Source organism: Pongo abelii, chromosome 16 (genome assembly GCF_028885655.2).
Source record: "Pongo abelii isolate AG06213 chromosome 16, NHGRI_mPonAbe1-v2.0_pri, whole genome shotgun sequence".
Lineage (NCBI taxonomy): Eukaryota > Metazoa > Chordata > Mammalia > Primates > Hominidae > Pongo > Pongo abelii.
The window spans coordinates 102,891,096-102,905,791 of NC_072001.2; the positions used below are offsets into that span (position 1 = coordinate 102,891,096).

Consider the following 14,696-nt stretch of genomic DNA (forward strand, 5'->3'; position numbering starts at 1 on the left):
TATCTGGAAAATGAGGATGGTATGACTTGCACCTTAGAGGTGTTGTGAGGATGCGAGATGTTGGGCCCTGTCACAGGGCCGGAGCAGATGGTGAGCAGATGCTGAGGAAGAAGAGGCAGTGAGCAGATGAGGCTGCTGTGCTGTTCCTCTGTCTTTCTGGTCCCTGCACAGCATTAAGACACTGACATTGTTTTGTATACTTTAGCTGCAAAAGTACCAACGTTGTGGGTAACAGAACCAAGTAACGTAAGGGCTCAACGGTACTGTTTTCTTTCCTCCTAGGAAGATGGGATTTCCTTTTGTGTCAAGCACTGAAGGAAACGACCCAAACCAGTCTTAGGGAATTCTGACAAGATTTCAGACTCTGGGCCCTTTTCCATCAGGCAGTGTCTCTACTGTATCATCCCAGTTTTGCAGAGGCACTTGCAAGCCATCTGACCTCTCTCTTTTTTTTCCTTCAGTGCTGGAGGGCAGTTATCTCAGGGTTCCAATTTATCCATTAATACCAACCAAAACATCAACATTAAGTCCGAACCGATTTCACCTCCTCGGGATCGTATGACCCCATCGGGCTTCCAGCAGCAGCAGCAGCAGCAGCAGCAGCAGCCGCCGCCGCCACCACAGCCACAACCCCCGCAGCCCCAGCCCCGACAGGAAATGGGGCGCTCCCCTGTGGACAGTCTGAGCAGCTCTAGTAGCTCCTATGATGGCAGTGATCGGGAGGATCCACGGGGCGACTTCCATTCTCCAATTGTGCTTGGCCGGCCCCCAAACACTGAGGACAGAGAAAGCCCTTCTGTAAAGCGAATGAGGATGGACGCGTGGGTGACCTAAGGCTTCCAAGCTGATGTTTGTACTTTTGTGTTACTGCAGTGAACTGCCCTACATATCTAAATCGGTAAATAAGGACATGAGTTAAATATATTTATATGTACATACATATATATATCCCTTTACATATATATGTATGTGGGTGTGAGTGTGTGTGTATGTGTGGGTGTGTGTTACATACACAGAATCAGGCACTTACCTGCAAACTCCTTGTAGGTCTGCAGATGTGTGTCCCATGGCAGACAAAGCACCCTGTAGGCACAGACAAGTCTGGCACTTCCTTGGACTACTTGTTTCATAAAGATAACCAGTTTTTGCAGAGAAACGTGTACCCATATATAATTCTTCCACACTAGCTTGCAGAAACCTAGAGGGCCCCCTACTTGTTTTAACTGTGCAGTGACTGTAGTTACTTAAGAGAAAATGCTTTGTAGAACAGAGCAGTAGAAAAGCAGGAACCAAGAAAGCAATACTGTACATAAAATGTCATTTATATTATCCAACCTGGCATGGGTGTCTGTTGCAAAGGGGTGCATGGGAAAGGGCTGTTGATACTAAAAACAAACAAAACAAAAAAGCCCCACACATAACTGTTTTGCACGTGCAAAAATGTATTGGGTCAAGAAGTGATCTTTAGCTAATAAAGAAAGAGAATAGAAAACACGCATGAGATATTCAGAAAATACTAGCCTAGAAATATAGAGCATTAACAAAGTAAAATTAATATATTAAGTTATAATTGGAATATGTCAGAAGTTTCTTTTTACATTCATATCTTAAAAATTAAAGAAACTGATTTTAGCTCATGTATATTTTATATGAAAGAAAACACCCTTATGAATTGATGACTATATATAAAATTATATTCACTACTTTTGAACACATTCTGCTATGAATTATTTATATAAGCCAAAGCTATATGTTGTAACTTTTTTTTAGAGAATAGCTTTATCTTGATTTAACTTTTTAGTTTTATCTTAAGAGGGGAAAACAAAAATATCTTGCAAGCAGAACCTTGGAAAAAAAAAGCCATGAACACTTATTCTAAATGTAAATTAAAAGTTGAGCCAAACTCTTTGTGTATATAGCATCTTAAATATATTATCACCTTTGATGTAAGTACCTATGTATTGTATGGTCACCAGATTAAAAAGTATATTTTTGTGGATTGCCGCCAATTTAGGGGGAAAAGGCGAGGTCCTTTATTAAGTATTCACTGTTTAATATTTACTATTTTGTTAAATATACTGTACTTTGGATTTTAATTATTAGCCCAGTTTTTTCAGAGGATTGTATAAAGGGGTTTCTCCCCTCACTGGTGGTGAATGTGTGATGTTACATTGTAATCTTTGTGCTGTATGGGTTGAGCATCATTATATATTTTGTATGTGTACATAAATAGCAAAGTGGCAAAAAAAATTGGTGTTAAGTTCATCCTGCATAAGTATAAAATGTGTTGTAACAGATTTTATAAGGCATTATTTAAAACTTGCCTTTTGTGAGGAAAAAAATGTAGTAGAAAAAGCTGACCTAATTTAATTACTATTAGAGAAAACGGCAAAATAGTAGATGAGCACAAAGGTTTTATAAGTGGTAAATGATTAGGGGAAAATACTCGTGGGGAAAGGGATCTTTTTTCCTTGACCCTCTGAAAACAGAACGATGCAGCTGGTTACAAGATCCTACCGTTATCAGCTCTTCTGCACGTCGCAGTGATGCTTTGGTATGTGGGGAGAAACGCTCTTAGGGTGCCGGTTCTTGGCATGACTCTTGCCATTCTAATTGGAATTTGTGCCACCCTCAGCTTGGATTTTGAACAAGGCCTTATTCTTTCAGGAAGACAACTAGCGGATGATAGCAAGTTCATCCACTTACTGGGCTTGTGCCATGAGCAAAATTCAAAGTCCTGTATATCTTTCATTGTAGATTTTTAAATACTCCTTTTCCTAAAAAACTCAAGGGTTTAAAAATTGCTATTTTATATTTTAAACGATATTGAGCAGCTACCTACAATTTCTATGTACATTTTGTTCCCCCCCACCACCACCCCCAAATTATGTTCCTTTTGACATTTTCCTCATCTGCTGTTTGTGACAAGTCATCAGCCAGATTTCCTGACTGACACATAGGTATGGTCAGTGCAGGAGAGACCTGTGCACCACAGGCTGCAAACTGGAGGTTCTGTTCTCATGGCAGTTTGGGCAGTAACTTTTGAGAGAGGCCAAAAAAAGGAGGATGACATGCTGTCTCCTCTCTTCAGTATAGACATTTGGCTCTTATTCAGAAAGGATTTTTCTTTAAAAATGTACTTAGTTTACTGAACTACTTACAGGCACATTTCTTCATAAGGCCACACCTAATCCAAACAAGACAGTCTCCCAACACTGAAGTTCCAAAATAATCCTTACCACTTTGTAAACCATTTATAGCTTTGAAAGTGTTAAGTGATTCCTTCGTTATTATTTATGCATGTTCATGAACTTCTGCTGTACATTGGAATAGGAGTTAACACATTCACATTTACTGTCTATTTTCTTGTGTGCCTTATGAGATGGCTTTTCTGACTGTATCTCAATAGTCTTTCTTTCTATGCAGGTTTATAATCAGTACAACTACTGTTTTCTAAAATAATACTACTCAAGGCTCGGAGTTTGTATTTAAATTACACTGACCAAGTAACAATGTATTCCATTTCAGGAACTGAATATTTGACTGTTAACCTTTTTCCCATACGCCCAGTGTGGCATGGAGCATATGGACTTGACAGACATCTCTCACCCAGACGCCCATGTGTGAACACGCCCACATCCACATCTCTGGGTGGAAACCAGCCTAGAGTGGGGACGACGCTAATGGTGTTGCTTTAGAACCGTCTTTTCTTACCCTTTTAGACTCGTGTTTTGTATGAGACACCATTGCAAGAAAATTTTATCCCTCCAGAAGTATTTTATTACTAAAAAACAAAAGCAAAAAAAGCTTAAATTGCACTGGTTAAAGTACAGTTTCCAACAGCTGTACTTCTTCAGTACTCTAATCGCTACTCCACTGCGAGCGAAAGTCACCGTTGTGTGTACACAGGTGGTCCCAATCAAAACTCCATCTTTTGAGCCCAATTATGTCCATTGTGTTATAGACTAAATCAGGGGTTTGTTCTAAAAGAACAATACATGTTTTACCATTTCCTTTAACTAGAAGGATAACTAGTGATGCATTAACATAATTTCTGTATTAACCATCATGCACACAAGAGATACATAGTAAATAAGGAACCTGAAAACTCCTGGCATTGGATCTTAAGCTAGATGATTAGAATGTGAAAAAGATTTTACAAATGTAAAACTTCTATTTCTCTGTAGAAACTTTCTTCACTTTGCTGTGCAAGAAGACACTGCTTTGCTATATTTAAAATGGCTTTTTTAAAAGAGATTTATGTATTTGGTAAATGTTTGTAGTCAACAGTTCACACAAGAAGCTGTACACGGTTTGATCATGTAAAACCGTTTGGCGGCACAAGCTGGACTTTGTTGCCATCCTTGAGATGAACCTTTTAAGAAAAATAAGTTAATCTCAATTTTTCCCTGAATGTGTTGTTTTTCTTCATTATACAATAAATATAATAGTGAACTTTTTATCAAATGGTGAAGACAATGCTAAAGGTTGTTGTAAACTGTTTGTCTCGCGCACTCACTCCAGTAAAGACGGACTGGCTCTTACTGTGCATCGAGACTCTGTCATGTTTGCCTGGGGAAACAAGGCGCTGGCTTTGCCACCAGGCAGCCCCTTCCCCTAAAGCCTTCTCCTTTTTCATTCCTTTCACGAAGACCTTTTTCACCTGCAGGTCTCTTTCTCTGGGTTGAGACAGGGTCAAGGAAACCGTCCCAGCGCCCCCACTGGCCTCCCCCTTGTGGGCTCCGAGGTCATCCCTGCTGGGCAGCCCCGGAGCCCGTAGGAAGCAGCGGGCCACGCAGTCCCAACAGGGCCTAATCTGGCTGTTGCATGCACAGCGCTGTGGATGAATGGAATCCATTCGGCCTCCAGTAACTGCTTCTCACAGGAAATACGCCAAAGCATGTTAGAGGGGGTGGGTATGTGGTGAGTATGTTAGAACCATCATTAGATTGTGTGTCTCTTTAAAGTCTAGGGTGTGAAATGATTAGTTTTGCCCAAAATACATACATGATGCTGAGCTAGAGGCAGCAGAAGACAGATTTGCTGGCATGAGTTGAGTTTTCTTTTCAAAAGTGTTAAGTGTACGTCCCAGTATGCTGGCAGGCACTTAATGGTCATCTCCCTTTGTCATAATTCAGCTAGAAAATGAAAAATCTTCAACTTTCAGTGGAAAATGTTCTCTCCTGATGTGCCTTCTAAGCCAGCTCCTAGCTAAGCAGATTCCTGGTGTTAAACTGAAAACTAAATTTTTGTGCTGGCTACAGTGGGGCTCTTATTAGCAGGTTTTGAAAGCTGGTTGAGTCCTGTGGCTAAAAATACTCTAATCACAGCTGCAGCTACTTAAAGTCAATTCATTACATTTTCCTGCTTGGCTCCCCTGGGTGCCTTGCTGTAGGCAGTATCCTGTTTTCAGGCCGATTCTGTGGCACCAGCCAAGATGATTTTCAGTCGGAGCCCTGTGCCAGCTGATGGGCTGCAGCCTGCTCCGTCGGTCGTCCAGTGCTCACAAGCGGCCTGAGGACCACTCAGTTGTAAAACTGAGAGGAAGAGGAGTGTTTCTTCCCATCTTCCACGGGGCCAGGAGGTTTCAGATTGGGGCTTAAAACACCAGACGTTCCAGGTCGAGTGGGCTCGTGTCCTCATCCCGCAGAGAGTTGCTGAGCCCCGTCTGTGAGAGGTAAGCCCTGATCCCAGCTGTTGCAGGCTTTGGGCTGAGGACGAGCTCTTCCCAGGCAGCCCCAGCCCCAAATGCACATAGCTGGGGTGTAAAGCTTTGGTGCTCCTAATTTCATCAGTCTTGCTTCCCAGAGGACCCAAATTGACAGGGCATCTTACTCAGCTTAGATGCCAGGGCCTACACTGCAGTCTCTTTCTTACAGATGCGTGATGGGCCTGCTTTCTAGCTAAACAAAGCAAACGCAGCTGTGGAAGAAAGAAATCAGTTGTACTAACTGGTTTCACTACACAGTCCCCCCTTTTTTTACTCTTAGTGTATACACTTCATTTTGAACTCACTTTTGGCTTACAGAAAAGTTGGGAAAATAATGTGGTTTCCACATATCCCTCAGCGGGCTTTCCCTAATGCTAACATTTATATAACCATAGTACAAGTATGAGAACCCAGAAATTAATATTGACACAGCATTTTTAACTAAATACCTTACTTGAATCTCCCCATTTTTTCCACTCATGCCTGTTCTAGGATCCAATCCAGGATCCCACATTCCCTTTGTCACTTGTTACAGCTTTTCTTATATAACCTTTGACACTTTTGAATACTGATCAGTTATTTTGTCTAATACCCCTCAGTGTGGATTTGTCTAATGTGATGATTGGAACGAAGTTGTGCATTTTGGCAAGAAAACCACAGAAATGATGTGTCCCTAATGCATCGTGGAGTCCATGCTGATGTCTTATTCCAGGTGATACTGACTGATCACTTGGTTCAGTGGTTTTTACAGGGTTTCTTCAATGTAAAAAGTTTCTCTCCCTCTGTAATTGATACATATACTGGGGGAGATACCTTGAGACTCTGCAGGGTTATATTTTCACCCACTAATTTTGCATCTTGTCTACAGCTGTGGTAGCTGCCTGTTTTCTTCCACATTCGTTCATTCATTGGAATTCTGCTGTGAGGAACAGCTGTCCCTTCTCATTTCTTTAACTCATTATATCATTGTGGACTCGGATTTTATTTCTCCTGTGGGTTATAATCCTGTCATTATTTTGCTCCTCCAATTGTTCCAGCTTTGGCCATTAGGAACTTGATCAGGTGGCCTTCCATGTTAAATTTGAGTCTCCACCCCTTTTAGCATGTCCTTTCTGGCACCACAAGATGCTCCACACTCATCTTGTGTTGCTGGGTCAACCACTTTTTCCACGATTCCTGGTTCCCTTTATTGGAGAATGGTATTTGGAAACCAGATCTGGGCACTAGATGTGCTTATTGTTACTGGGATATCACCTCTTTCGGGCTCTTTCTGCAGACCCAACAAGGAAATACATGTAGTTATGCTCACACACACACACATCCATCCATCCATATTCCTAATTACCTAAACGTGTCAAAAGCCATGGTTTACACTAATGCTTTGGATTCCAATTCAATGCTCCAGGGTTCCTTTTAGCCTTTCCCCATTTGAAACTTCTTTCTCCTGTGGTGGGAACCCAGCTCTTATTATCTACAGTCATTTTACTTATTGTTCAGTTCCAGTGTACACTTATTTTCAGAACTGCCCATACCTGTGTAGGGAACACACATTGACTGACTAGATGAGAGCATTTATGTGGTTTTGTGGTTTTTGCCTTTGGCCTTACACTATCCAGTCAAGACAGTAGTTTCCAGTTACTTGTAGTTCCCAATCCCTTCAGTGTGGTTATCTTACTCATTTGTGACATGGTTAGCTTCATCTGTTGGTGTTTTATTCCACTTTCGGCACCCTCCCCATCCTAGTTGGTTTTAATGATTTATTTTGAGGGATGTATGAATAGTATCTGAAACATTACTGTGTTTCTAAGCTATACAAAAAGATGCTCAGAAAAACATTCTCTCTTCACCCCTGCTAGCCTATTCCTATCCCCGCCTCTCCTACCAGCCCCTAGAGACAACTAGTCTCTTTAGTTTCTGGTTTAAGCCTTCCTGTACTTGTACAAATAGGCAGCTTTGCTTTTTCCACTTAATAGTCTATCTGGAAATCACTCCATAGAGTGATTAATTCATAGACGTTTTCATCCATGGTGTGGATGTACCATAGTGCTAGGCATTTAGGCTGTTCCCAATATTCTGCAGTCGTCAATGAATAGCCCTACACATGTGTATATTTGTATTTTTAAAGATGTATCTTCAGGGTAGATTCCTAGAAGTGGGATTGCTGAGGAAGTTCACGTGTAGTTTTGCGAGGTATTGCCAAATTTGCCTCCAGAGATGTATCAATTTGCATTTCCTCCAGCAGTGTATGAGGACAACCTTGCCAACAGAGTGCAGTCATATTTTTTATTTTTACCAGTCTGAGAAGTGTATCTCAATGTTGTAATTTGCCTTTCTCTATTATGAGTGAAACTGAGCATTTTTTTCGTATGTTTGAGAATATTTTAATATCTTTCAAGTGCGTGAATTTCTGTTCTGTCTTTTTCTCATTTTTCTATTAGATTTTTTATTTTCATCCCCCAACTTGTAAGGGTTATTTTTATATTAAGGATATTGACCCTTTGGTGTGTGTGCTATGAATAACTTTTCTGTGGTACTTTAGTCATGCAAAATTTTATTTTTATGGAGTCAAATTTATCAATCTCATTGCTTGTAGATTTTGAGTTACATTTGGAAATATTTTCCGTACACCAAGGTTAGAGAGGAATTCACCCACGTCCTCTTGTTCTAGTATGGTTTCATCTTTTACTTTTAGATTGCTGATCCATTTGGAGTTTGTTCTTGTATGTGGATCTAATTTTATGTGTTTACAAAAGGCTCTCTGTGGCCAGGTGCGGTGGCTCACATGTATAATCCCAGCACTTTGGGAGGCTGAGGTGGGAGCATCACTTGAGCCCAGGCATTCGAGACCAGCCTGGGCAGCACAGCAAGGCTTCCTCTCTACAAAAAGAAAAATACAAAAATTTAAAGCCTCTCAACTTGTCCCAGTACCATTTATTAAAAAGTTCATCTTTACTCCACTGAGTAAAGGGGCTAATTCTGGACTTTGTATTTTCATTCCTCATGATCATAAATTGTAAATGGCTCTCAACACTGCCCAGAGATGCAGCTGCAGCTCCCTGGTATGCTGGCTTCCTCCCTTTCAGACATAACTGTTTTACTGCATCTGCTCTCCTTTCACACCTCCAAGACCACTTCCTTCTCTTCTCTGCTGGTTACTTCCTCTCACGTTTTCCATTGAGAAAATAGATGGAATCTGATGAGACTGACCTCGCCTTCTCACGTGATATCCAGGAATCTTCCCTCCAGGCACTGTCGAGGGACCGTTGATGCCCTTATCTAAGTCCAAGCCTTCTGTGTTGCATCCTGGGTCTCATCATCTCCTTCTCAAGGTCTTCGCTTCTGTAACTATCCCCTTTGTGGCAGCATCAATTTCTCCCTCTCTCCTAGATCTTTCCTATCATCATAAAAGCATGCTTTTCTATCACCCGTTTCAAAAACAAACCAAAACAGAACAGAACTACCACTGCCCCCTTTGTCTAAGACACTAAGGTTCACGTGAAGATCATCAGATCCCCTCTGGTTTACCTCGGGGTGCTAGACATATTTGATTCTTTTCTGTATGTGACACAACCTGAAAAAGATGGGGAGGCACTGACCTACAGGGATGTCAAGGATGAAGACAGGTGCTAAAGTCATCAGTGGAGGAGAGGAAGCGACCAGAAGATCTGTAGATGATGCAACAAGGAAATGGGGCAGGAACTGTGTTCTGATAACATGTGCTTCAAAGAAGCAGGAGGATTTAGGGAGGAGGGAGGAGCAGTGATCTCAAAGTGGCCACAAGGAGCCAGGGTGACACTACCACTGCCTGGATGACTGGTACATGGGCTGTCCTTCCTTTCTAACTACTCAGCTGAGCTAAGACTCTCAGCAACAGGGAGCCTGGCACTTGACAGGGGGAATGTAGTCATGTTGACTGAACTAAGTCAACGACACACCTCCAGAGCAGCTGTCTGTTACACAGTGCATGGAATTTAGTGGACTCCTTCCTAAGCCTTTCTAAGAAAATCTGCCCCTTTTGGCTTCCTGTCCCATGATCCAGTCCAGGCTCACAAATTAGAGTCCGCTGACCGGCCTGCTCCCCCAGCCCTGCCTCAGAACCAGTCTTGCCCCCTCATGCCAGCATTGTGGCTGCCCCTCCCCTGATTTTGGCCACATTAGAATAACAGCAACCAGGTGTGCTCTTGCACCTTGAAGAATCCAACAAAATATATGAGGCCTTGGACAACGGGCAGTGCAGGACAGTGACCTCTCAGAGACCAGAAATAAAACAGGTGAAACTGATGAGTGCCCCAGCTCACCGCCTGGAGGGTTTGCAAACCACAGGACAGAGCCAGGTGGTCTTGCCAGGTAGAGGAGATGGAGTTTGGAGTTCAGGGAGTCTGAGGCATCTAGAATTTGTGGGGGCACCGTACTGGGGAGGGGGAAGCTGGACAGAGATTCCCCCAAGTCTTTGGCTGAGTACTGGCCTGTACATGCACGTGAGGGGATCACAGAGTCAAGGAAAAGAGCCAACAGAAAAAAGTAGGCGGGACAATTCCCAGAGCTTACCCAGGGCCAGGAATCATCTGTGTTCCCACCAGATAGATTATTAGGTGATTATTAACTAGATTATTAATGCTGTGTATGTTCGGTGGTGAGACCTCCTAACACACACAGCATTCGGAGAATCTTAAAAAGGCATCTCCACAGGAGCAGGACTGGAAAAATCCTCAGAAGGCATTGCCCTGGGAGCAGGGCCGAATGAGTCCTCACTACATGCTCCTCTACACCTGCCCTGACATAGCAGAAGAGTGAGCCTCAGAAGGATTGAACTGATTCCAAGTAACCATGCCCCAGGACAAAGCACAAACTATTTAAAGGAAGACAACAAAATCCAGCATCCAACAACATAAAATTCACCATGTCTAGCCTCCAACAAAAAATTACCACACATGGAGAAAAACAAGAACATACAATCTACAATGGGAGACAGATGGACGCAGAGATCAACAAATGGACCCAGAATGACACAAATGATGGAATTAGCAGATAAGGGTGTTAAAACAGCTATTACAAATATACTCCATGTGTCAGAATATATAAACACAATGATGAAATAGAAAATATTTAAAAGACCCCAACAGAACCTTTAGAGATCAAAAAGACCTGTAGTAAAACATGCGTTGGGCCAGGCCCGATGGCTCATGCCTCTAATCCCAGCACTTTAGGAGGCTGAGGTGGGCAGATCACTTGAGGTCAGTTTGAGACCAGCCTGGGCAACATGACGAAAACCCATCTCTATTAAAAACACAAAAATTAGCCAGGCATGCTAGTGCATGCCTGTAATCCCAGCTACTTGGAAAACTGAGGCAGGAGATTCACTTGAACCTGGGAGGCGGAGGTTGCAATGAGCCAAGATCACGCCAGTATACTCCAGCCTGGGTGACAGAGCAAGACTCTTTTTTTTTTTTTTTTTTTTTTAAAAAGATGCACTGAATGGAATTGCTATAGATTAGACAGACACTGCAAAGGAAAACAGCAATAGAAACTATCCAAAATAAAACAGAAGCCAACAAAAAATGAATAAAATATAAATGAGCTATATAATTGGAGGGAAATAATGAGGAAAAAGTTTTCAAAGAAACAATGGCTAAAATTTGTCCAAATTAGATGAAACTATACAAACCCACAGATCCAAGAAACAGTGAGCCCCAAACAGAATATGAAGAAAGCCACACCGAGGCCCCACCGAGGCCCCTCAGAAAAACACTGCCAGTTCTGCGCCGCATCCTGTTCTGGGCTTTCTTAGATTCTGCGTTTGTCTGTTGAGCATCCCTTCATCACAGGGTCAATTGTATTAACTCTTTCTTATTGTAGTAACTGGTTCTTATCTTCTGTGTTCTTGATGCTCTGGCTTTGTGGGCCTTGCTGACTGAGGAGAGACTGCTTTTCCCAGGACTAGCCTGTTTGCCCTGCCCTGCCTTCCCTTTCCCACAGAAACACGACGGCGACTCTGGCCTGAGCGTGCCCCTGGCTCCTTTCCGCCTCCTGACCAACATTGGTGCATCCCCTGTGTGGCCCTGTGGGGCCTGCTGTGCTCCCTTCTCTTGGGAATTACAAGTAGTAAAACTTCTTGCGATGACACCAGGAAGAAGCAATGTCTCCATGTTGTCATGCATCACCTCTAGAAATTAAAATCCCATGAGTACAAATCGAGACACCTCGTAAGGTCTCCACTCCCCCAACCAAGCCTCTCTAAAACTGTGACACCATTCTGCACTTCAGTGCCCATCAACTCGCTATTGCTCCAAGACTTCCAGTAGCTTCCCACTGTCCATCAAATCCTGTCCACATCACTTAAATGTGGAATTCAGCGTTGCCTAGAACCTAGCCTCAAACTGGTACTGCAGCATTTTCCCACAGCTGCGTTTACATTTCCTTCACGCCAGGCCACCAGACTATTCATAGTTCCCTGTCTGCATAGTCCCCCGTTTCCAGCCTCTAGGCCTTCGCTCACACTGAACAGTGCTCTTTGAAAAGAACCATCCACTGCCATATTACTAAATCCCAGCCTTCTTTCAGATGTCGACTAAGGAAATGTCATCTCCTCCAGATGTTTTATTAGCCACTTGTCATATATTTCCCTCTGTGGGGCATCGCATGTTCCACCATCTCTCTACTCTGGCATAGGACTTTTTAAAAAATTATCATTTCTCCTGAGACAGGGTTTGGCTCTGATGCCCAGGCTGGAGTGCAGCAACACAATCTCAGCTCACTGTAACCGCCACCTCCCAGGCTCAAGCCATTCTCCCACCTCAGCCTCCCAAGTAGCCGGGACTACAGGCACATGCTACTGCGCCTGGCTAATTTTTGTGATTTTTCATTACAGACAGGATTTCACCATGTTCAGCCTAGGCTGGTCTTGAACTCCTGGGCTCAAGCAATCTGCCCACCCCAGCCTTCCAAAGTGCTGGGATTACAGGCGTGAGCCACTGCGCCCAGCCCTGGCATAGGTCATATCCCACTAGGTTATAAGCACCTTGAGGACAGGGGCCATGTCATGTTATCCCATCACCTCTCGGTATAATTGGTGTTCTGGCAGGTTATGGATGGACAGATGGAAAGTAGCCCATGTTCCTTATTCAGGATAGTGAAATGGTGATGTACAATAACCCAGTGTTTTCCAAAGGTGTGAGAAAGCCTCCCCCAGGTTGTGGTAAGGATTCCCTGCCTCCTCACTGGCACTGTGGTGGCAGTCTCTCGGCAAGTTTTGAGCAGGAATGGGAAGGGGTACAGGTCACAGGTTGGAGCTGCACTTGATCACCACACTGGTCCTTCCAGGGGCAGTGGGGTCTGATTGGTGGTGCAGGAGCAAGGAGGCTGCCTTTCCTCGCAGCAGCTCTACTGTACCAAACTTGGAGAACAGGCAAATTGGATGCTATCCACACTCTCCGAGCCCTGTTCCCCTGCTTGGCCTGAGACCAGCCATACCCTGTCTCTGGAAATAAGCTTGGAAGAGCTGTCCCAAGGCGTTAAGTGCTGGGAAGGAAGCAGCTAAAGGAGGCTCCTTTCCTGACAGTCTGTTTCTCAAAGTCAAGGTGTTGGGAAGAAAGCTGAGGCAGTGCTTGCATGTCTGACATAAAGTCCTCTGGAATGTGTCTAGACTTCCTAGCTCCTTACTTCTAGCCCTCCTAGGCTCCTAGATCAGTTGGATTCCCATTATCTCAAGTAGCAGAACATGTTCCTTATAAATGCTAAACCATCACAGCTGTAGATCATGTGCCTGCCCTTTTGACCTCCACATTCTCACCACCTGTTTCTTTGTTGGATTACCAATAAATAGCATGGGCTCCCAGAGCTCAGAGCCTTTGCAGCCTCCACGATCGTGATGGCCCCCTAGTCCCACTTTACTTCTCAAACTGTCTTTTTCTCAATCCTTTGACTCTGCTGGACTTCGTGGCCCTCACAACATGGTGTTGGGTCTGATCACCCCAACACAAGGGGCCTGGTTCACTGGCTCAGAGGCTAAATCCAGTTGATTCTCCACCAAGAAAATGGGCAGGTAAATGCTGATTCTACAGTTACTGCGATTCAGGCAATGGATCTAACTTTTCTTATTGTGAGGCCAGTACCCCAAGTGGGCCAGTAGAAATTTTCTCTGCTGTCCCCTCCTGAAGCCCTGCCTTGGGAGACCTTAAGCATCCCCCATGTTCTGTGAGCCTGGATCATGCCATAGGCGCCCTACCCCAAGCCCACAGTGGACTGTCGAGCAAGTGGCAGAGCAGAAAGGGATTAAGAGCACAGGCTCCCAAACACCCCCATTTACCAGCTGTGTGATCGTAAGCAGCTTGTGTTTTCCATCTGTAAACTGGGGATAGACGTGCCTGCGTCGTGGGGAGGTAGTGAGGGTAAAGTGGGTGGGTGTATGAAGCTCTTACAGCGCTGTGGCATCCAGGAAGCACCATGGCTTATGTGATTGTTGCTGCTCCTGGGGCTGCAGCCCCGTCTTCCCCAAAGAGGAAATGGTCATGGCTCTTCGGGCCTTTCCCACAGCTGAACCCAGAGGCTTCCGCTGTCTCAAGTGGTTTTTTTTTTTTTCTTCTTCTGAGTCTTGCTTTATCTCCCAGATCTTGGCCCTATCTCGGCTCACTGCAACCTCTGCCTCCCGGGCTCAAGCCATTCCCATGCCACAGCCTCCCAAGTAACCAGGACTACAGGCCCACACCACCAGGCCCAGCTAATTTTTGTATTTTTAGTAGAGAGGGGGTTTCATTATATTGGCCAGGCTGGTCTTGAACTCCTAACCTCAAATGATCCATCCGCCTCAGCCTCCCAAAGTGCTGGGACTACAGGCGTAAGCCACTGCACCTGGCCCCAAGTGGCTTTTAACTCCATGACTTCAGGCACATCTCCTCCCACCCCTCCCCTCCACACTCCCCCAACTGCAGCGCAGAAGGCCTTGCATGGCGGGGCCTTGACTGTCCTCCCAACGTGCTCCTAGGCCGGA

The 14,696-nt window shown here is 44.2% G+C and overlaps 1 protein-coding gene across 50 annotated transcripts in view; it reads left to right on the forward strand.

Annotated features, from left to right (window-relative positions):
• MEF2A (myocyte enhancer factor 2A) overlaps positions 1-4,467 on the forward strand; it is a 151,701-nt gene extending 147,234 nt beyond the window's left edge. For 49 of the 50 annotated variants that reach the window (XM_054531016.2, XM_009250183.4, XM_054531019.2 and 46 more), the window contains one exon: positions 462-4,467. In XM_054531016.2, the coding sequence (XP_054386991.1) occupies positions 462-834 (373 nt within the window). In that variant the 3' untranslated portion in view covers positions 835-4,467. 50 annotated transcript variants of the gene reach the window in all.
• The last annotated feature ends 10,229 nt before the right edge of the window (positions 4,468-14,696 follow it).